This window comes from Spea bombifrons, chromosome 3, assembly GCF_027358695.1.
Source record: "Spea bombifrons isolate aSpeBom1 chromosome 3, aSpeBom1.2.pri, whole genome shotgun sequence".
Lineage (NCBI taxonomy): Eukaryota > Metazoa > Chordata > Amphibia > Anura > Pelobatidae > Spea > Spea bombifrons.
This window is the reverse complement of record NC_071089.1, coordinates 118689418-118702427: the sequence shown is the minus strand read 5'-3', so window position 1 is coordinate 118702427 and position 13010 is coordinate 118689418. Positions and strand designations below refer to the sequence as shown.

The 13010-nt window shown below is 41.7% G+C and overlaps 1 protein-coding gene across 1 annotated transcript in view; it reads right to left on the bottom strand.

The window, feature by feature from the left end:
- Positions 1-67: 67 nt before the first annotated feature.
- Positions 68-13010, bottom strand: part of LOC128483933 (L-gulonolactone oxidase-like) — a 50210-nt gene continuing 37267 nt past the window's right edge. Inside the window, exons 9-12 of the mRNA XM_053460253.1 lie at positions 4011-4160; positions 3147-3311; positions 2098-2188; positions 68-545 (exon numbers count right to left, since the gene is read on the bottom strand). Of these exons, the coding sequence (XP_053316228.1) occupies positions 417-545; positions 2098-2188; positions 3147-3311; positions 4011-4160 (535 nt within the window). The 3' untranslated portion in view covers positions 68-416. The remainder of the gene's footprint in view (positions 546-2097; positions 2189-3146; positions 3312-4010; positions 4161-13010) is intronic.

The window sequence follows — 13010 nt, the reverse complement described above, 5'->3', positions numbered from 1 at the left end:
ATGCCGGGCTGCTGTTCTCTTTATACATTATTAGCAATTATTTCTGAAGAAAAGATGAAGACCAGTCTTGCGTTTACCGTTCCAATTTATTAAACCCACCTCACGTATCCCTTTATTCTTTTTTCTTTGTTTGTTCTGATCTCAATGTGTTGTGTGTAAAAAGTGATTCTAATTCAAATGGACCAATCAGCTGGACATTTTCACTGGTTGCTATGGTGATAAGACCACTTTTAGAACTTTGCACAGAGTTTCCACATTTCAATACAGATCAGGGAATGTTTTGAGTTTCAACACGCTTAACGGTCACGGCTATTATGCATGAAAGGGAATCAGATCAGGATCACTGCATATGAATAATCACTCGTGTTCTGTGTCAGTTCTGATGTTCATTCATTGAACTTTGGGGCAGTTTCTTCTCAGTAGAAGACCTTCTCCAGGTACGTGTTCAGAAACATCCCGGTCGGGTCGAGTTTCTCTCTGATGCTCTTAAACTTGGAGAACGCGGGATACATCTGCTGAAAGTCCTTCCGAGTGCACGTGTGAGCCTAGGACAAAGAGAACATGACTCAACCCCACTGGTTACATCAAAGGTCCACTATCTGCCTCTTCTCCTCCATGCTGGGATTTCACCTTCTTATTAATAGACTCTCCTCCACACCTGGGCCTGGTCTGGCAATTCATTGTCCCTCATCCAGGGCTATGATTGGTTTTGATATGCTCTCTCATCAACTCTTTTATTGGTTAAGTTATGCTGTGTCACTCCACCTACTCTGTGATTGGTTTAGTTTTCCTCCGTCCCTCCCCACATTGGCCTTTTAGACTGGTGGACCTTTTCACTTCCTTTTTGTCCTTTCTAGTTATGACCTGTTAAACCCCTCGGCCTGGTGCCTTCACACCGGTTCAGCCCCTTCCGATGTCCATTTCCTCTGTCATTATGTATATATGCGTCCCATCTCTCTTGCATCCTGCCCTGACCTCCAATATGCTATTTCTCAGCTCCCCTTCCTTAATAATCCACTTTCTTTCCCCCTCTACCCTGTCCTTTTTGCTTAAATTCATGGAATGTGACCCAGTCTTCATCAAACAGAATATAAACTGTGCTTAGAAACCCTGACATAAAGAATTCAGAGATAATAAAACCTAAATCCGCCCAGCTGGACTTTGTTTGGGTGGTTAATTTGCTGTCTGTGTATTTTCAGGAATTTTTTTGGGAATACTGGGGGGCATCGAACGTTTGTTTGATAGGACGTAAAATGCTAAATTCTCCGGTTGTCATATTAATCCAATCTATTTCACTGCATGTGGCTTAACACCTCGCGGTTTTGCTATAGAATATTTTTAAACTATACAGCACGGTAACCTATTTCGTGTTATTATTGCTTAGTCACGCGCATTTGTTTTTATTTAATCTAAGGCAAAGTGTTGCTGTTAGGGGTAATTTGAAATCCTGCAGAGGGGAGAGCTGGAACTGGGTAAGAGAATCTGAAGATTTTGTACCCTAACCAAAAGCTTTTGTTCTGTGTTTACTTGCAATTCCACATACGGCCACTGGGAGCTCTGTAGAGCAATTGCTGAAGGTCTGCTCATATCTCAACAATTTAAATCGCCTAAAGGGACCAAGGGGTGTGGTTAGAGGTGTGACTAGGGGGTGGGGCTTTATCAAGACTTTTCATGTGACTTTGTGACCGACTGGTTGTAATTTATATCACTGAGTGGGGCATTTAGAACAATAATAATGGGTTTTATTTACACACTTTAATTTATGAAGCCTTTTTCTATACACATTATCGGGGCTTTTAAGGCTGTAGAACCCTGTGATACCCTCATACCCAGCAAACATTCCGACCTCCTAGAGAAGAGGGGCATCAGGGGAGGAAAGAATCTACTACCACCTTCAAGTGTCCCTTTAAGAGAAGAACACCAGCGACAGTGCCTTAAAACCAGGACTTAAAACCACGACTCTCTGACATAAATTGAATATATAAACAGACTCACAATCCGAGGTGTGGTGCGAAGAGTTTCACTTATAAAGGCTCCAAAGAGGAAGAAGAGGCTTATTGCTTCAACATCACGTAAATACGATTTGGATCCTCTTACCTTGGCCCAGTGGGGTCGTCCTCCAACTCTTTTCATGATATTCTCGTATTCCAGCCAGTACTCTTGGTGAGGAACGTCCTTTCCGTATGGCCTGAGGAGAAATATTATGGAAATCCCTTTTTAATATGTCTAAGAGTAACACATGGTGCAGTGTAAGGAAGCATTGAAGTGGGTTTTGATTATAATTATCAAACTTTTTGTCTGCGGATGCGGAGCTCGCTGATGAAGGTAGTCATGTGGTATCTGGACTTCATCCTTGAGCAATAAAATAACCGCGTGGGTCGCTTTACGGCACAGCTAATAAAGTCTTTGTTAGATGTCTCTTCATAGACCATCCTTAGCCAGATGGTCCCACTAGAGGACTACACCCAGGTGATCTCTTTAGTACATTGCAGTATGATAAGCTTATTTGGGAACTCTCAGGTTTTTGCCCCAATCTCAGCAACACATTTGTGCAACACACAAAATCTTTACAACGTGCTATTAAAGGGTTGATATTTGACGAATCTCATGGCTAGCTCATTTAGAAAGTTCCTGGATATGATGATAAGGCCCGAGAATGTTAACAAGACCTTGTATTCCATTGAGACTAACATTATCTTTAAGTCATGGAAGTTGCGCAATACTCTTAAAGTTTTTTTTTTTTTAAGTAGCACTTGGAATTTTATAAAACAATATAATGGGACTTCTTGTTTAAAAAGGTTTAGACATTTAGATATTTTTGTAACAGGTTTTACAGAACTCATCATCATACCTGGGAGCGTTTCGGTTCCACCTACCCAGATCTCTTCCTTTTTGGGATGCGGGTAGGTGGGCAGTGCCGGTGGTGTTGGTAGGCAGTCATGGCGGATGGTTCCGCTGACATAGGATGCAGGGCTAGCTCCATGCGCAGGGAAACGCTGTGGTTGGAGTGGCAGTGGACGGGGAGTGGAGTGTGCAGTAGCGCCACTCCCGAGTACTGGACCCAGAGACCAGGATGAGGCTGCCCTCCCATTTATACGCCATGACACGTTTGATCACCGTGTAGTGACTAGTAGTAGCCCTTTTACCTGTACATAATGATGTTCATGTAGCAGCTATCCCGGTTGTAGCAGGGACTCAGTAAGATGTCATCTCCACGGGCAAACCGCACTTCCACCGGAAAATGGGCCACCACGTGAGGGTTTTTCTCCAGCCAGGATTTCAACTGCATCAACGCATCTTTGGTCTTCTCTCTGAAAACAGATTAGATTGTTACCGGAGTAACCGATCCTTTCGGTGATTCCATAAAAAAATGTAAAAACAAATTATTATTTAAAAAAGTAAGCAAATAATTTTTTTTTAATTATTTTGCTCACTCGTGTATTATCGGGAAAGCCCGTAGTCACATGACTTAGCAAAAAGGCACTGATTGGCTAAAAGGCATTGTTGCCGTGGCAGCAGAAAAATATTAACCCCCTTAAGGACAATGGGGGCCCCTAAACCCATTGAAAACAATGCATTTTGAGCCCGTACATGTACGGGCTTTGTCATTAAGGGGTTAAAAGTTTGGTAAAAACAAAGGAAAACTATATTTACACACTAGTCCGGGGAAAGGCTGATTAGATCTCCAAGATTAACCAATTTTCTTCCACAATATTAATCTTAGTGTATTGCAGAAGTGAGCACGGATGATAGTATAGTTTAGACCAGGCCTGGACTGGCCATCTGGCACACCGGGCAAACGTACGGCAGGCCGGTGGCCGACAGCTCCCTAGCAAGCAGCCACCGTACCTATGCCATCAGTCGGCCACTGGCCTTAAAGTGACAGGATCCCCCCTCATCGAGACCCTGGGGGATCCTGTCACTTTAAGGCCGGTGGACTCTTTCATAATTAAATCACACATCATAGAAATCAAACCAAATCCGACAAGGTGTTAAACTGATCTACTTACATGGGAATGGCCCAATCTTGGACGTGTTGCTTGAAAAGACATTCAAAATTGAATACTTTGTGACTGATGTCTACTCGCTCGCTTCTGCTTGAGAACTGAAGCCAGAAGAAAAAGCGGTTGATGTAAGGAAGGATCCGGGGTAGGAAGGTGCTGCAAGGGAAAGGGGATTTCATCAGGTTACTAGATTTCAAGCCCTTGTGCCCCCCAACAGACCTTTCCTGTATGATGCCCGAGCACAGCCAACATACCCAAGAATACCGTCTAGGAAGTCCACCGTACCAAAAAAAGTCAGAGGATGGCCACACGGGGGCCAAGGTACGTAGATCCACCTTATATACCCCTATTAACCCCTTAATGACAAAGCCTGTACATGTACGGGCTCAAAATGCATTGTTTTCAATGGGTTTAGGGACCGCCCATTGTCCTTAAGGGGTTAATTAATACTTTATATAAAAGTTACTTTTAAAGATGTTGTCCCACCAAAGGTTAGACATGTACATATGAAACAAACATAAAGGGACATTCCAACCATCATATGCGCTTTAATGCACATGAGAGCTGAGTGGTCCCTTTAAATTTTCCCGGCACAAAACATCAGACTACGGAGGAAGCGTTCTGGAGCTGCAGCTTCACCTTAAGCTAAATCTTAAGAGGGACTGCTTGGAACAACGTATGGAATCCTTTTAACCCCCACGTAATTTAAAGGTAGCAAACATTCTTACTGACTTTTTTTTTTTCTTAATTGATACGTTTTCAGAAACCTAACCCAAAAGGCAGCCTGCAGATTTGGCAATCATCCGGAGGGACAGCTGTTGGTATCCTAAAGCATTTAACGCCACAAAAAAAATATCTCCATTTTAGATAAACGAACAGATGCGTATTTTGACGTCTATACAGAAATACATCTGTTTAGTCTGTCCGTTCTATCTGGATGAACAGATTATGGATTTATATATATATATATATTATACAGTATATCATTTTATTTATTGTTTTATATAGCGCCATATATAAATATATATATATATATATGAATTATTTTATTTGCTAAAAACCTTACTTTATTTAAATGATTTAGTATCCTTCTTACCATTCATAACCTTTGTTAAAAAGTATAACGGCTCACAGCTCTTCCACAAATCACATTAAAAGGCACTCCAACATCATAGGCATTTTGTACCATAGCTGAGGTCCTTTAAATTTACGTGGTGTCCCCCTTGCAAACGCATTGGGGGGTTTCCCACCACTGATTGGCTTCTTAATGCTAAACAAACCTGCATATTGATTTTTTTAAAAATTATTATTTTAATAATTTAATTATTTCTATTAATTATAATTAATTGTAATTATTTAATTTTCTTTTTTTGTTGAAAATAAAGAAGAATATTAACAGACAAATACAGAATGTACAGAATGTGCTCACATCGAGCTTCAGAAGTGAGAAAACATTTTCAAAATGATAATTTAGTTTAAAAAAATAAGTATTAAAAATGGCAAAATAATGATGATCAGTGCATGAGCTCATGTTTTGGTTTATCGATAAAATATCAAAGGATGAACACAAGATGGCGCCAGAACGCTGCGAATCGGGAAGAGTCTATAAACATTTGACTTTACTATAGGAAATTATTACGCTATTATTATACAACCTATTAATAGTTATGAGGTTTCTAAATTTTTAAAAGGGATCTCCCACCAGTTTTGTTATCAGATTAAAATACATTTTCAAAAATATTAAATTTGAGTTTTTGCCCCTCAATATAATATTTTCAGGCAGCTGCATATCAGCCATTTCTATGATTCTCGCTCTGTTATCTGAGCCCCAATCTACTAAACAACCCCCCCCCACTCCTTATCATACTGCCTGTGGGGAACAATAGAATGCCTCAGTCTTATGACTCAGCCGGACTCTCTGACTAATGGAAGTCTATGGAGGAACGGACTTCATTAGCATCGCCATAAAGCATCAGCTCAGTGCGGTGTTTGAGGCGGGAAAGTCACCCAAAATATCACATGACTGACAGCACCGGCGGCTCCAGGTCTGCAGATAAAGGGAGTTTATAGGAGAAAATTGAGAGAAAACATTTTTTGACATAGCCGACCTACATTAAGTACATTCTACATAATGCGAAGACCCACATTACACAATAAACACAAAGTATACACTACATCGCACTACACTACACTGTGTGTCCAGGGCTGCATCAGGTGTGAAAATAATAATTATTGTAATTATTATACAATTTTTCTATGCTCACACTGATGAGTTTTCCAAATATAACCACTAGGGGGCAATGTTTGTTCTCATCACACAATATAATTCAACTATTATGGTGCTTAAAACCAGAATAAAAAGCGATTTATCTATACTTTGCATGCGTATCTTTAACCGTCTATTCTATGGGAGATCAATTACTGATGGGATTTATAAAATTTAATCTATCCCTGTTAGGGGAATAACGTTACTACCTGATGCAGCTTAAAGGGACGGTTAGGGGGTCTCCTACCCCCCATGCAACAGGTAATCAAAGCATTATTAAAATTAAAAAAACCCTCTCAGAAAATGAATGCCAATATAATTTGCACGCACAGGGGCACATTTTGTCGGGTGTGCGGCAAGCGTGGCTTTACAATACCTTTTTTTTGTGTGACTTGGTGACAAATATATAGCAATTTATTGTAGGCAGTTAGAAGAAGCATAATGGGGTTTTATTTGCCCCGTTTAATTTATAAAGCCGTTCCCTGCTGTTTCTATACACATTATCGGGGCTTTTAGGGCTGTAGAACCCTGCGATCCCCTCATACCCAGCAAACATTCTCACCTCCTAGAAAAGAGGGGGCATCAGAATCAGGAATCTGCACACACACCACAGGAACTCAGGTGCTTAGCTGTGCCAGGGAGGGCCAACTCCCCAGTAAATCAAAATAGAAAAAGGCTCCAGACACTCAAGGGTTTCACTCAGGCAGGTTTATTGAAGGAGAAGGACAACAACGTTTCGACCTCACAATGAAACCCTTGAGTGCCTGGAGCCTTTTTCTATTTTGATCTCCTAGAAAAGAGGGGCATCGGGGGGAGGAAAGAGGGGCACAGAGGAGGAAAGGGGGGCACGGGTGTTTGAGACACAGAGAGGTAATGGAGTATGATCTTTTGTCCCAGACTTGGCTCACTCAGCACCCAGCTGGGACATGGATTTATTGTAGACATTTAAGGAGTAGCATGGTCAGTGGGGGTGGGGCTAACAAGGCCACCCCCATTTAACACTAATTTATTTTATTTAAATACCCCCCAACGTTTCAGGGGTTCAAATAGGGGCACATTTTCTTGGGAGGTGGGATAGAGCCAGCAGCACAGACCTCAGGGGAGGCCAGGGGACGATGCCTGAACATCAGGACTGTCACGGGAAAAATGGGACGGCTTGCAAGTATGTTTACGCCAAACCCAACCATAACACCACCCAAAAGACCCTACTAGGATAGAACTGCCAAGCAGTAATGTCTATGTGTCCCTAAATATATACATACATTTTGTATTTTTAAAGGCAAAAAAAATGAAATGAGGCTTCCAGATCTCCGCAGCTTATTTTTCCTGCGAATCACTGAATTTCATCAATAACCAAAAGCAGATTCCGCCCGAGTTTCCGAAATTCTCCTCCACCAGTCGGCGAGAACGCGTGATTAATATTTCGCGGTGAATGCAAAGCGCATCCGGTCGCAGGGAATTAATCACCCGGACCGCACATTACTTTGAAATATTGTTTATTAGGAGCGGAAGAAATCACGTGGAAATTTATACGTAGAAACGTTTGCCAGAAATACAGAGAAATTTGGTTAAAAAATGTTCTTTAACCCCTGTGGTTACCATACCCTGGACACCTAAACAAGCTAACTGCCTCTTTAGTAGATGTAGGTAAGCGGGGCAATGTGCGCTACTCACTTGCAATATATATCCCCCCCCCATACTTACAAAGGTTTCAGCAAATTAACAATGGGGAATAACTTAATGGGGAGGAATAAATCATGCAGATCCTGAGAACAGGAAGTTACGATGGCTGCTTCCATGGCGCACACATACGATGGGTTTCTAATACATATAGATTGCTTATTTGAACGTTGGCAAGTTGGCAAGTGATTTAAGTCAGAAGAATGGTCGAGAGTATGGCAGCTGCAGTTTAACGTTGATAAATGTTAGATAATGCACTTGGGACTTAAAGATCCAAAGGCAGAATATAGCATTGGGGACATTGTTCTGCCAGTGACAACGGAGTCATTATTTCTGATTACTTAAAAGGTAAGCAGACAATGCAATAAAGGGGTGGAAAAAGCGTCTCAGGGTGCTGGGGTGTATAGCGGGAGGCATTAGTAGCGGGAGGGATTAGTAGCAGGAAGAGGAAGCAGGTTCGGCCACTTTGCAGATCTTTGCTCAGGTCTCACCTTGGTCATGGGTGACAGTTTTGGAGACCCCATCTCCAGAAGGATATTGAGAGATCTGAGAGTCAGAGGAGAGCTACAGAAACGCTAAGTGGTTTACAAGAATCTCTAATGGATCTCTACATGCTTTCCACGCACGCTTACACCGTGTCTCATTAGAACCCGCTCTTAATGCTCATCGAGCCAGCGACGGAGATGACTGGCAGTAAGAATATCATGCGTCAGGCGGTACGCTCTCCTACATGGAGAATAGTTAGGGGTGAGGAATGGGCAAATGCGAATGGGGGGCATTTTGCAGAATCGCCCAACTGATTAGCAAGAGGGACACCAGAGAAACTTAAAGGGACCTCTCAGCGATCTTATACACCATAGCTAAAATCACAACCATCGTATCCGTTTACCGGCATATTATATATAAACGGATGTATTATTACGCACATTGACGCTCGACGCCCCCGGTCTCCAGCCGCTGTGATTTTTATTCCTTAATTAAATACCGGCATTGTTTAGAGTTCCGTACGAGTGACAGGAGCCCACCGTGAACAGATGCCACACATTAGCCATTCCCTGTGGGATACACACGTGTGCAGACCTCCTAATGTACACAGGTGCTCATCATGTAATAAGCGGTTCACGTGTTATTCCTGCTAACCGCCAAGGAAGCCACAAAACATGAAATCTATGGAAAAAAAATCACTTCATAAAATAAGAATCTCTGGTAAACATGGCTTTTCCTGTTTCTTTAAGTTTGTCATTGTCTGTGTACGTCATTGGTCATTTCTATAGTATTTCTACTATAACAGGGGTGTCCAACCTGCGGCCCTCCAGCTGCTGCAGGACTACATTTCCCATAATGCTCTTTCAGCTAAGGGGCTGAGTGAGGAGTATGTGAGATGTAGTCGTGCAGCAGCTGGAGGGCCGCAGGTTGGACACCCCTATACTATAAGATAAGCACACTTATGCTAGCACTCCTTCCTCCCCATTTTAATTCTTCTTTTTTTTTTTGTATGCCGGCTGTTGGAGAGTCACTACATAGACTCCTCACAATGGGTTATTAAAGGGTTAATATTTCAACAGCACATTTAGGGAGTTCCCAGGTATGATCCTGCCCTGTTGATTATCAACACCTCCCAACATCTCAAATGACCAAAGAAGGAAATGTTTGTTTTTAGAGGCGTGGTTAGAAGTTTGACTAGGAGGCGGGGCTTTTCCCAGACTCTTTATGTGACTTTGTGCCCCATTCCTGGGTATTTGTGTAACTGGGTGGGGCACTTAGAAGAAGAGTAATGGGGTTTATTTACCCCGTTTAATTTATAAAGCCGTGTCCTGCTGTTTCTATACACATTATTGGGGCTTTTAGGGCCGTAGAACCCCGCGATACCCTCATACCCAGCAAACATTTTGAGCTACTAGGAAAGAGGGGCATCGGGGTGAAAAAAGGGACTTCTAAAACAGATGTTGGGGGAGGGGGTAACATTTAATTCATTTAAATTTCATTTCATATGGAACAGTTATTTGCCTTTATTCAGTTACAGTCTTGTTGTAAGTAAACATTCTGCCTGAAAAGGGTAAAATTTAAAAATAACTAATTTCACCCCAGGGGGGTATGGACTGTGGAAATGAAACCTTCTGCTGTACTATTTTTTTTTGCTAAATCAAGCAAATACGGTAAAAAGAATAGCGCAGTAAAAGAGCTAATTTGTTGCTTTCTGAGAAGGGTTTCTGCAGGTTCTCAGATCCCGTCACAGATAAATATGAGGATCTGGTTGAGAATTACATTTTACGAGGTTCCAATACCTGAAAAAAATGGTTGTTTTTTTTTAAATATAATGACTTTATTCTCTACTAAGTATTGATTTTTTTCACATAAAATGGGATCAGGAGACCAAAGAATTAAAAATAATTACAGAAAAACCAAACACTTTCAGGTCCTCGTATAATGACAATTTCCCATTTTTTTGAAAAGTCATTAGATTTTTTTTTGTCTTTCAACTAAATGCAGTTTCCAGCCTTTCATGTCCAGCTGCCCCCGGCGCTGGACTGCCTCCAGAGACTGTCAGAGAAACCGTTTACATCTGATGTGTTAACAATATCTGCGGATGGCGGGGCACATGTGGACAGAGAGTAGACTTTTCTGTATACGCTGCGCCAGCAAACCGTATGGATCAAAATTCTTGTGATCTACAGATTTGTTCTGTTGGCTAACGAATGAGAGTTGTGCAAGTCTACAATTTCATCCAAAAATGCATTATTCTTCATCCCCATAATCCTTTCCGGGAACTTCCAGACCAGAGGCTAGCAAGAGGCCTCCCTCTTTGGCGGAAGTGGATTTGTGAGGCGCAAGACTGTTGACTTGTTGGCTTTAGCCACATACATGTGCGGGCTAGCCCCAAAGTCCTTAAAATTGTATGGGGGGTGGGAGGGTAAATAGACAGGGAGTAGTCCTAAATATCGTTCCCACAACCTGGAGAGTTAGCACCGTGACTAGCGTAGAAGCGGCGAGTTCCCAGGTATGCCGATAATCATATCCAGAATGGCACACCAGGCATGCGCAAACTCCATGTGGCCAGAGCTAGATACGCCCAGCGCACAATAAGTGAGCTTCAAAACATGTAACCGCCTATATCTATATCATCAGACAGCCGCTGGCCTTAAAGTGCCAGGACCATCTCCTCATCGCAAGGCCATCCCTGCCCATAATGCGTTGCTCGATCCATTCATCGCATACATGACAATGTACAGCTCGTAAAAAATACCTCTTTCTCCTTTCTCTATATAAATATACAAAATTTCTAAATTTTGAAACGCCTGGATTAAAAATGACCGGTTTTCCAGTTTGTAGATAGGATGCTTAAGGTAGAACCTAACATCTAGCATTTCTGGAATGGAGTTAATAGTATATTGTGTTGACAGCTTGTAGAAAGAACGGGTCAACCATGTCAGGTTTATTAAGTTCTCCTTCGGTTCAAAAGACATCGAATTGAGTAAAATAATCCATATAGCCCCATAAATTATTTATTTACTCAATTTATCACAAAAAATAAAATGAAGACGGAGCCTTCCGGGGCATCGGCGGAAACGTTAAATCACTTAATATGTTTCTTCTTAGAAAAAGCCCTCGTTACCTCGAGGAAGTCATGCTGAAGACTAATTTATGTTTGCCGATCGCCGCCAGCGGGAAACGAAGACTCCGAACGCTGCCTTGGAGACGCGCGATGTAAAGATACCTACCTGCTGCCTTTTATTCCTTATTAACGACGTTACCTTAAAGTGTAATGCAATATCTATGAATATTTAGTCCGTCGTCACTCAACTTAGAATGCTAATTTAATTTAAATAAGGCGTTTTCAATCTCTGAGAAATAACAATAAGGATGTCAGACGATCCGAGTTTCCCCGGGGGCTGGAATCACGGGAGGAAGATAATTTCATTTTCTTTCGAGGCTAATACATTGCTGCTATAACTCACCATATGCCAGGTTAAAGTGGGAATGTCACATCTTATATCATATTACAAAGTATATTAATCAAGTTCTTTTTCTTACATGTAGCCATTGTTATGAGGTTTCCTTCTGTTATTTTCCTGTTATACTGTATACAGGAGCCGCCATCTTGCTGCCCCGTCGAGGGGTATAAATCGCCCTGAGATATCTGTCATAATAGCGTTACGGAGGGAGCTGCGTGGCTGCAAACAATCTCTAACGCTAGAGGCTCAGGCGCCGTCCGCTAAAACAACACGGGGAGAGAACAGGAAGCGGCCGACAACTTCCTGCTCGGGCTGACGCGAGGGAGAGAACAGGAAGCGGCGTACAACTTCCTGCTCGGGCTGATGGGAGGGAGAGAACAGGAAGCGGCTTAAGACTTCCTGCTCGGGCTGATGGTCGGATTCCGATTCCGCCTGCAATGAAGGATCATGGGTAATGAAGGCGAATGTGCGTGAAATGCCCTGGACTATGGCTTTGGTGATGTCAGGGCAGGTCGATATAAACCGGAAAATGTAAAAACCGACCATTAAATTAAAATAATAATACAAGTGATTAAGGGCTGCCATTCCTGAATGCCTTTTAACCCTTCAGCCTCTCTCTGTAATATTCTGTAATTAATCAGTCTGCCCTCCACTTGGTCTTTTCCTATTCATTTTAAGATTTTATTTTCATTTATTTTTTTCTGTATTGTATATTAACCTACGTGCCAATAATAATAATAACAATAATAATAAAAAAAATAATAATAATGTTGCCTGGAACACTTAATTGTTATATGACATAAATGTGTTTTTTTTTATGTGATTAAACAGATTTATTAAGGTTTATTTGCTGAAAGTTCTAGCGTGCAATTAGAATTGTGTCTCAGTGGGACTGCACCTTTAGACCCCAATTAAATTTTTCCCCATTTAAATTTATCCACATGAAAGCTTCCCTGGCTTCTGAAGGGAAGGCATTTACGAGAGAAACTTCTGGAATATTTCGCCTTGGAAAGATAAAAAAAAGCCTAGGGAATTAATTGCGCTGAAAACCAGCTAGAAGACTATTACTTCCTCGGTCGGTCTTTTTCTCTATATATTCCCAAATAA